This window comes from Peromyscus californicus, unplaced genomic scaffold (genome assembly GCF_007827085.1).
Source record: "Peromyscus californicus insignis strain IS unplaced genomic scaffold, ASM782708v3 Scaffold_4__1_contigs__length_199733344, whole genome shotgun sequence".
NCBI lineage: Eukaryota > Metazoa > Chordata > Mammalia > Rodentia > Cricetidae > Peromyscus > Peromyscus californicus.
In genome coordinates this window covers 97962708-97973348 of record NW_026294562.1, presented here as the reverse complement: position 1 = coordinate 97973348, position 10641 = coordinate 97962708, and the positions used below count along the sequence as shown (strand labels likewise).

At 44.1% G+C, this 10641-nt stretch overlaps 1 protein-coding gene and 1 pseudogene across 1 annotated transcript; one reads left to right on the top strand and one right to left on the bottom strand.

The window, feature by feature from the left end:
* Positions 1 to 1703: 1703 nt before the first annotated feature.
* Positions 1704 to 3288, bottom strand: LOC128094366 (gem-associated protein 8-like; annotated as a pseudogene).
* Positions 3289 to 7298: 4010 nt separating this feature from the next.
* On the top strand, positions 7299 to 8861 carry LOC128123876 (ubiquitin carboxyl-terminal hydrolase 17-like protein B). Its single transcript, XM_052760158.1, has one exon. It carries the CDS (start codon positions 7299 to 7301, stop codon positions 8859 to 8861), a length of 1563 nt encoding a protein of 520 aa, XP_052616118.1.
* The last annotated feature ends 1780 nt before the right edge of the window (positions 8862 to 10641 follow it).

Below are 10641 nucleotides of genomic sequence, written 5' to 3'. Positions count from 1 at the left end.
AAAAGAACTTTGGGTAACTGTCCAGGCAGCCAGATGTCTCTGTCATTTATAGAATTTTAGAAGTTGCTCGCAATGTACTTCCTATCTATTCAGGTAATAGTATATCCTTCTGGGGTCTTTGGTGGAGTTGAAGACTAGATAGTTATTACTATGATTTTCTTTAGTTATGATAAAAGATAAATATAAAACTTTACACTCACAAAGATAGGATAGATGATAGAATATTTTCTTTAATCTTGCCAAATACAAATAGACTAAATATTGTAACTATAAATTTTACTTTATAACTGTTTTGTTATATATAATTTACTATGTTAAAATGAAAACCTTCCTTTTTATTAGACAGAAAAAGGGAAGTGTTGTGGGACGGTTTTTCTGTAGGCTGTGAATATAAGTTACTCACATTGGTTATTAAATAAAGCTCCTTTGGCCTATGGTAAGGCAGGATAAGAGCTAGGCATGAAATTCAAGCAGAGAGACAGGGGGAAGAAGGGCAAAGTCAGGGCAGATGCTATCCAGAAACAAGATGCCAGCAGACTGGTAATGCCATGCCATGTGGCAAAATATGGATTAATAGAAATGGGTTAATATAAGAGGTCAGAGCTAGCTAACAATAAGCCTGAGCTGTAGACCAGTTTGTAATGAATATTAAGCCTCTGAGTGGTTATTTGGAAACAGGTAGGTAGGAGAGATTTGTCCGTTTACAAGTTCCTCTCCAATTTTTAAGTCTCTGTGGAGAAAAGCATTTGTGTACACATTTATGCAGGTGCATGTGTGCGTGTGTGTGTGTGTGTGTGTGTGTGTGTGTGTGTGTGTGTGTGTGTGTGTGCATGCACACGCGCATGTGGTGTAACTCATTAAATTTAATTAAGATTCCCATATGAGCATGTATGGGAAGTAACTCCCTAAGTATGTATTATTTTTACATTTCCCATTAACTTATTTCTGTATGATTCATTGTGCATATTCCTTTGTCATCATTTGTCCATTTGCTCTTTTCAAATTGGAATACATATGTTTAAAGGGTAATTGTATTAGTTATTTTGTACATTGCTGCAACAAAACACACGACTAGCCAACTTAAAAAAGGAAGTGTTTATTTGGGTTTGTATGTCCAGCAAAATAGGTCCATCATAGAGGAAAAGGCATGGGGACAGGAGCTGGAAGCTAGCTGGTCACATTGTCTCAGTAGTAAGGAGTCAGAGAACAAACAGTAGGGTTTGACTATAAAATTCAAGGTCTGCACCCTACAAAATACTTCCTTTAGCAAGGCTCTACCTTCTAAAGATTCTACAACCTTTCTGAACAGTGTCACCAGTTAAGGGTCAAGAGATCAGATACATATCACACCCAAACCACAAACATAATAGACAGATACTCTTGAAGAACAACACTTTAGGATCTATATCCTAAGTATATAATATGTAATCCTGTTATACTTGCTGGGGACAGCATATAAGATGCCTGACGTGCTGCCAGCAGAGATTGGAGAAAAGGGGACCTGAGATTGTGGACCATCAACCCTCCGTGCATTCCCCTCCAGATCTTCTGCTTAGCATGCCTCTAGAGGGCCAAGGCAGAAATGCCTATGTGTCCCAAGGTCATGCTTTTTTTTTTTTAAACATGATTATTGCTTTATGGTATTCCTTGTGTTGGCAATAGTACACCTCCTGCTGACAGAATTCTAAGTGACTGACAGACTGTATCCACTGTGTCAGTATATAGGCCTCTTTCTCTGAAAAATGCCCAGGAGAGATGAAGAGAACACATCCAAAGGTAAGAGCGTTCTGGAGGCATTCCCTAGGGTCCCTGTGCCCAGGACTCAGAACTTCAGGGGAATGACAGGCCAATATTTTGGCTGCTTTTTGTCACAGTACTTGTCAAAGCTCAGCTGCACAGCAGCCTCCATGGCCAGGATTTTGGGGGCACTGTCCCCATACAGGCGCTTCATCTCCGCTTGGCGCCGCTCCCCAGGCTTCTCAGATGGGGACTCCACTGACTGGTGGTGGTTGTAGTACAGGCCGTGGTCGGCATTCACATAGTTTTCCAGGAGCTCTGCGTCTAATTGTTGTCGCCGCCGCTGCTCCTCTCTGCCTCTCGGTCTCTGCAAAGTACTGGCGGAGCTCCTCAGTGATTTCCATATTGCTCAAGTCACATTCTGCTTCATTATCTGAATCGGACTCCATCTCTCTTCGTCTTCATGCGGGGCTTCATCTTCTCTTGTGGAGGCCTGGGTTCTACTGCTATGGTACAGAGGCAGCCCAGAGCTTTTTTTTTGTTGTTGTTTGTTTGTTTGTTTTTTGTTTTTTTTTTGTTTTTCGAGACATAGTTTCTCTGTGTAGCTTTGCGCCTTTCCTGGAACTCACTTGGTAGTCCAGGCTGGCCTCGAACTCACAGAGATCCGCCTGGCTCTGCCTCCCGAGTGCTGGGATTAAAGGCGTGCGCCACCACCACCCAGCAAGCCCAGAGCTGTAGCATGAATCTTAAAAATTCTTATTAATAAAATCCAACCTGAGGCCAGTTATTGGGGTCAATGCTGGTAGATCAGAGAGACAGAACAAGCCACAGCTATTCTCTCCTTGCCAGTTCTTCAGCTGGTCCTGTTTCCTCAGACTGGAAGCCTCTGAGTCCTCATCCAGAATGAATCTCAGCCGAACTGTGTTGCTCCAAAGCCTGAAAGCTTAACCAGCCAAATGCTTAACCAGCCAAATGCCTCTAGTTTCTGGTCCTCACACCTCATATATCTTTCTGCTTTCTACCACCACTCCCTGGGATTAAAGGCTGGCTTTCTGGGATTAAAGGCGTGTGTCACCATGCTTGGCTGTTTCCAATGTGGCCTTGAACTCACAGAGATCCAGAGGGATTTCTATCTCTGGAATGCTAGGATTAAAGGCGTGAGTGCCACCATTTTCTAGCCTCTGTATCTAGTGGCTGTCTGTTCTCTGACCCCAGATAAATTTATTAGGATACACAATATTTTGGGGAACACAATACCACCACACAGAGCTTTTGAGATGTGAAACACTGTAGGAAGGCTCCTGCCAGGCCATGTGCTGGCCTTGAAAATTCCAAGAATGCCTAGCCTCATAAGTAAGAGAGTTCCATGGAGGAACTCCACGAGGGGAGAACCATGGGGACATGAAATGGGAATCCCTGGACTTTCTGTAGGCATTCTGGTGGCTTCGCATCCAAAACATTGCATGATGATAATGTCGCCAGTATCTTGCATATGCTGGGTGAGAATACCAAGATGCAGCAGCTCTCTATTTTGATGTCATTGCTGCTATCTCTGACTGCAAAAGTCCAAGTGGGCACTCGTGGGCATGCAGCTTGCAGATCTCCGTCTTTTTCTTCTATCTGATCTTCATGTTCTGTGTTCCTAGATCAATGGTGATTTCTGTGATACAGGAAAGGAGTAAAGTAAATTTAATAGGAAATTATACAGAGATGATCACCCAGGCAGTTATGCAGTTCATGGGAAAGAACCTGCAGCCTGGGGAAGCTTTTCAGGTTTGGATAAACTGTACCGAATGTGTGGTCAACTATAGCACATGGTATTATGTGTATCAACACACTGGACTCAAATTGGCCACGATGAATAATTCAGTTTCTGAGGATAATTCCAAGGGCATTGTGTAAAACTTGAGATCCTAAGGGGTATTGGCTGAAGACTGTGGATGGAGTAACATATAGATGGGATGACAAACTGAAAGTGTGGGAACCTAGAATAGGAGGAAAATAGTGGCCTCCACCAAAAAAGGGAGATGGCAGCTTTAATCCAGATATTTTTGATTCCTCCTGAAGGGGTGTGGAGACAATGTGGCAATTAATGGAGTGATTGCTACAAGTTTTATTGGGTTCCAAGATTAAAAAGAGCTGCCAAAAAGGTGAGCTTCCTTTCATGGAAGCTCTGAAAATTGGATCAGGTCTTCCTTGGAATTGTTGGGATATAGAAGGACAGAAGTTGCTGACTTGCAGGGACAGATCTCTTGTCTGAAGTCATTGTGGCCCACCAGTCATGGGGCTTGGGGTTTGCAGAGGGCTGAGGAGGAAGTTAGGCGTCTGCAGGGGTCTTGAGGTCAGAGCAGGCTGTGTGAGAAGGAAATGACTGTCCTGGTATATTAACCACTGTTCTTATTTTTACCTTTTTTGCAAAATTGCATGTTGCTAGCCTTTGGGTCAAGTGCTCAAAAGACTGTATAATTATTAATAATAAAAATAGATTATGCTTGCTTTGGTGTTTAGTCTGGGATAGTTCTTGTGTTTAGTAAAAGATGATGAAAAATATATTGGTTATTTTCTAAGAATAACCTTTGGAATCATGAGAATATTTTGTATTGGGTGATTTCCCCTTTTCTTTCTGTTCCCCCTTGCTTATGATAATAAAAGACTGAGGTTACCAGGGCAAAAGCAGAGGCTAAAGGAAGCTGTAGCATGAATCTTAAAAGTTCTTATTAATAAAATCAAACCTGAGCCAGGTATTGGGGTGAATGCTGGAAGATCAGAGAGACAGGACAGGCCACAGCCACCTCACCTCGCCAGTTCCTCAGCTGATTCTGTTTCCTCAGACTGGAAACCTCTGAGTCCTCATCCAGAATGAATCTCAGCTGAACTGCTGCTCCAAAGCCTGAAGCCTTAACCAGCCAAATGCTTCTAGTTCCTGGTCCTCACGCCTTACATATCTTTTTGGTTTTGCCACCACTCCCTGGGATTAAAGGCTCACATTCTGGGATTAAAGGCATGTGTCACCATGCCTGGCTGTTTCCAATGTGGCCTTGAACTCACAGAGATCCAGAGGGATATCTACCTCTGGAATGCTAGGATTAAAGGTGTGAGTGCCACCATTTTCTAGCCTTTGTATCTAGTGGCTGTTCTGTGTCTGATCCCAGATAAGTTTATTAGGGTGCACAATATTTTGGGGAATACAAAATCACCGTACTGAAGAAGCTGTAACAAAGAAGCTACTTAGCAATTGCAGAAGCTCGAAGTGACCTGTCAGCTTGCACGAGCATTGTCTCTGAGTCCTTACTGCTCCTTCCAGGTATCCCATCCTTCGGACCCCCAAAACTGCTGAGGCTCGTCCCCAGCAATACTTACATGTAGCATGAATCTTAAAAGTTCTTATTAATAAAATCAAACCTGAGCCAGGTATTGGGTTAAACACTGGAAGATCAGAGAGACAGAACAAGCCACAGCTAACCTCAGCTGGTCTTGTTTCCTCAGACTGGAAGCTTCTGTGTCCTCATCCCAGTGGCTCTCAGCTGAACTGCTGCTCGAAATCCTGAACACTTAACCAGCCAAATGCTTAACCAGCCAAATGCTTCTAGTTTCTGGTCCTCACGCCTTATAAACCTTTCTGCTTTCTACCACCACTCCCTGGGATTAAAGGCTGCTTTCTGAGATTAAAGGCGTGAGTCACCATGCCTGACTGTTTCCAATGCAGCCTTGAACTCACAGAGATCCAGAGGGATTTCTGTCTCTGGAATGCTAGGATTAAAGGCGTGTGCTAACATTTTCTAGCCTAAGTATCTTGTAGCTTTTCTGTTCTCTGACCCCAGATAAGTTTATTAAGGTACACAATATTTTGGGGAACACAATACCACCACACTTACACAAATTCATACATGCATAAATAGTTTCATTAATTAAAATTCAGGAAACTTGTACACAAGCAGGCAGCTTGATAAAAAAAAACACATACAGAAAGAAAAAAATATTTACAAAAGATGTATGATACATGACATAGAACTGCAAATAATTAGAGAATGTGTATACAAGTGACACGGAATGAAATGAATAACAATTTACATCATTTCTGTACAGAAAACCAAATGAGATTTGCCCCTGAAACGTTGCTTTTCAATGAGACATTTAGGAATAGTGTTTTCAAGACACAACAGGGAAGTTCTACATACAAACTCAGAACGGTTGTAATAGCATGCACAAGACTTGAACATCATCAAGCAGACAATGTTCCAGCATGGGGAGGTGAAGTGGGTATGAAGTCCTATATTTAACTAAGGATGTGCTGGCAACTGTTAGCTTGTGGGACAGTGAGGATCAGTTTTATTTAAGGGTGTGACCCCTAGCAGGTTGACTATACTCCTTTGGATTCCATCATACCATAGAGTAATTGGACAGCACAAATTGGCCTTGAGTTTAAAATAATGAAGAGACCAAGCTGGATAGGTAGAGAGAATGGGGAAGGTCTAGGAGGAGTTCTGGTAGGGAAGGTGATTATAATAAAAAATCATTATACGATATTCCAAAAGAATTAATAAAAAAAAGAAATGTTTTTGGTGTGAGAATGATGACTTTTCTCTTAAATCATGTTTGCTTTCTTTCTTTTATTTATTCTTCTCTCCTACAATACAACCCCCAACAGCAATTTCCCCTCCCTCCACTCGTCCAAGTGCCCTCCCCCATTCCCCTGAGTCCAGCCTAGGATGTTGGTGGACCAGCCTGACTCCATCTTAAGATCAGAGGCTTACAAGGAAAAAATGAGTTTATCTTCGTTTGCTGTAAAACTTTATTTTCTATTTTTCTGGAATTTGACCTGACCATACCTTGACCCTTCCTGCAATTCAACTTGGTCCCCAACCTGACTGTGCCTTGAACTACACTGCCCCAAATCAGGAGATTTTCTTACAAATAATCTCAAAACCACTATTACTTTTGGTATTTTACTTGGTAAGTTCCTATGTTGACAAAGTTACTTCTGCAGACTCCCAGATTTTGCCCTCTAAAAGGAGTTGAGAGTTAACCTGCTGCTGATCTCCTGAGCCCCACATTGGGGCTAGGGTTGGGGGTGGTGGGTTAGAATGGCCCCTGAACCTGTTTTACTGTACACAGAAGTAAAGCCTGCTTCCTTCAAGCCCAAACAATTCAGGTTGGCAGGTTTTACTTCTTTTCGGTGGGATAAACAACATGAAGGAGACTTTTGTATGGCAGGTCTACGCATTCTTTCTTTATCTGATGTGGTTTTTTAATTTTGTTACAAGGAAAACCCAAGCATAAGACACCTTGGGCAAAGGATCTGATTCCAGGGAAGTGGAAACCAGAGATCAGATTTCAGTGCTGCTTTGCATAAGCCACACCCTAAATTGCACTAGGCAGTTAGAGGCTTGTAGGGGATTGCCTGTCCCAGCAGGGATTATGGGTGTGGCCACAGAACTGGAGTATAAAAAGGCTCAGCCTTTGGGCACAGTCCTCACTTGTAGTGCTTCTTAGAAGGGAAAAGCATCCTTCTACTCGCTGAGAAGACTCCCGCAAGGTGTTCAGAGTTGGCGTCTGGAGACATGGAGGCAGCTCTGCGGCTCTCAGAAGGTGAATCTCACTGTAAGATCTTTATAGCATGCAGGTCCTCATTCAACACTGTAGACCCTCAAGTCTCTTTGTGTTTTTATCCTTCAGCAGGTTCAAATGAATCAACTCCTGCCACCCCAGACCTGTATCAGGATGGAACTCAGGCAGCAGCCGAGCTGGCCGCCAGGAACAAGCAGAGTGTGAGTTGGGAGAGGCCCGAAGGTGTGGGTGCAGGTCTCCTGAACACGGGCAACACCTGCTACCTCAACGCAGCGTTGCAGTGTCTGACACACACACCACCTCTTGCCGACTACATGCTCTCCCGGGAGCACTCTCGGAGCTGTTGTCACCAGGAAGACTGCACAATGTGTGCCATGGAAACTCATGTGACCCAGAGTCTCCTCCACTCCGGGGATGTCATGCAGCCCTCGAGGAAGCTGACTGCCACCTTCCACAAGGACAAGCAGGAAGATGCCCATGAGTTTCTGATGTTCACCTTGAACGCCATGCATGAATCCTGCCTTCGAGGGAGCAAGAACTCAGAAGCCCCCTCTGAAGACAGCAGCCTGATCCATGAGATATTTGGAGGCTCATGCAGGTCTCAAATCAAGTGTCTCAGCTGCCAGGGCACCTCAGATTCTATTAACCCCTTTTTGGGCATCCCCCTGGATATCAACGCAGTTCAGAGTGTGAACCAAGCCTTGGAGAATTTAGTGAAGCCTGAAGAGCTGTGTGGGGAAAATGCCTACTACTGTGACCATTGCCAGGAGAAGAAGCCAGCTTCAAAGACCCTGACAATTAAAACTGCCTCGAAGGTTCTCCTGCTGGTATTGAATCGCTTCTCAGACTTCATGGGTGGCAAAGTGAACAGGCAAGTGAGCTACCCTGAGTCCCTTGACCTGCGGCCATACATGTCTCAGCCTGAGGGAGGACCGCTGGTGTATGCCCTTTATGCTGTGCTGGTCCATGCTGGTGTGACTTGTCACTTTGGACATTACTTCTGTTATGTCAGAGCTGGCAGTGGGAAGTGGTATAAGATGGACGATTCTAAGGTTGAGAGGTGGGATGTGACTTCTGTCATGAGTGAGCCTGCATATGTGCTCTTCTACGTCCGGGAGACTGAGCTAAAGAAGGACAGTGTCAAGGGGCCAGTAGGCACAGTCAACCAGGCTCAGGTTGGACAACCCCAGAACAGAAATCTCAACAGAGGATCTTGGGTGGGAGCTGTAGAACCACGAGGACACATGGAGAATACAGCAACCAAAGAAATGTCCTTACAGGAGTGGAAAGTGCTTCAGGAACAGAACCAGACAAAATCTGTGCTGAACCTCAGAAGAGCTGAACCCAGTCTACCAGCCAATGCAGTTGTGATTCACCAGCCCAGATACACCGGGCACTGGGACAGGAAAGATCCTGACAAGGAGAATTACCCACATCACAATTCTGCCAGATTCCTGCCTGCTCAGGGAGCCATGAACACTGGACAGCTCTGCAGTCAGGGAGAAACATCAAGAGGCAAGAAGAAGAAGAAGTGGAGGCCTCTACCTGTGTGCTAGGACTCACTGCAATTACTGACCCCGTGTCCTGTGGACATATCTGACCTGGAAGAAGCCCTTGGAGCAGGAAATTCGGACCTGTGTCCCAGGAAGGACAGACTGTCTCACCCTTCTGTGCCCTCGTCTGGCCTTGCCGAGTCCCTAAGAATGACTGTTTGAATGTGGAAAAAACTCCCCAGAATCCTAGGATGAGTTAAACCCCACAAAGCTTCTGGTTTCCTAGGGGAGTTCTGCAGAGGCCTATAGTGGAACTCATGGAATCTGATCATTGCAGAGGCAACTCTTCTCCCACAGGTTTTTGATACAGGATTTGTATTCAGCCAGCAAGCTGTGGGCCAAACAGCCTTCCATAGCTGTTTCCTGTGAAATCTTTCTTTTGGGTTTTCTTTGTAGAACATGTAGTGGGTAGCCATTCCAGCTTTGATCTGGAAGTTCCAACCTCCATTGAGACTTCAGCAACTGTCATGCCTACAAGGCAGGGCCAAGGGAGGTGCCTGGAGACCTGAGATCTGGATGGGCTGCACTCTCGCTCTGTTCTGGGACCCTGGACGGTGGAGGTGGGCCAAGCAGAGCTCCAGAGAACACCGATGGACTGTGATACACCTTCCCCAGACCCTGCGACCTACCTATCCCTTAATTTGTAAGTTACGCCATTAAATAAATCTCCTTTTAACTACGTGGAGTGGCCTTAATAATTTCACCAATAGAACACACTGGGGACTTTTTTATTTATTGTGCTTGAGCAGCAATACTTTAGACCAATAAAATTCTGGAACTTCACACTCTTTGTTGATCTTTTCTTTTTGGCATGCACTCAAATCAGTTTGGAAATATTCTTGGAAGTGTCTACTCAGTGTAGCAATGGTTCCATTGCTTCCAAAGGGGATGAAATCTAGTGTGACTGTGTCAACATGATGGGATTAGATGGGTGATTGAATCACCTACATAGCAGTTAGACAGCAGAGGGCTCAGGGCTCCATAAAATTATTAGTAGTAGTAATTAGTGATTTTGTTGAGTGTATAACTACTATATTAATAAGCATGGTAAGGTTGTGAAATGCTTGGTCCCTTTTTCCTCATATACACTAAAGAAACAGAATGTAGGTTCAAGGTCATTTTTTTTTCAGTGTGGACATTCTAAATGCAAACAACATTCTCCTTAGCGGTCACATAATGTCTTTGATCAAGTGACCTTGACTGGACCTAACAAAAGAGACTGTGAAGCAGTGTGGTCTCTGTATGGTTTCAGCCAAGCTCCTGAAAGTAGCACCCTGTCTGGTGTGGGCGATAGGATTGTAGAGCTCAGAGTACCTGCTTGATGGACCAGTGCAAGACATCTAGATCTCAAGTGTGATTCCTTTGTCAGACCTTGTTTGAAAATCTTAGTTAGAGATGTTTGGTGGCACACAGCTTTATCCCACTCTCAAGAGTCAGGCAGATATCTGAGTTTCAGGCCAGCCTGGTCTACAGAGCTAGTTTTAGGACAGCCAAGTCTACACAGAGAATAAGAATGAAAGTAAAAAATAAAAGAAAAAAAGAAAGAGAGAGAGAGAGAACCATCTGAGTTCGGATAAGACTGTGACTTCTTATGAAATTAGTAAATGTGATACAAACAGAGGCTTAAAGAGATATTGTAAATTAAGACTTATTATTATAGCACTTGAAAGCAGGGCACCATGATGAGCAAGTCCAGTTGGCTTGCTGAAGGATAAGAAGCTCAAGGAAGAGAATGGAAGTTAGCTCTCAGCTTTGAATCATAAGGTATTGTGGGTAAGACTGT

Coding starts and splice junctions, on each gene's coding strand:
- LOC128123876 (XM_052760158.1), top strand. CDS start 7,299: ATGGAGGCAGCTCTGCGGCTCTCAGAAGGTGAATCTCACTGTAAGATC.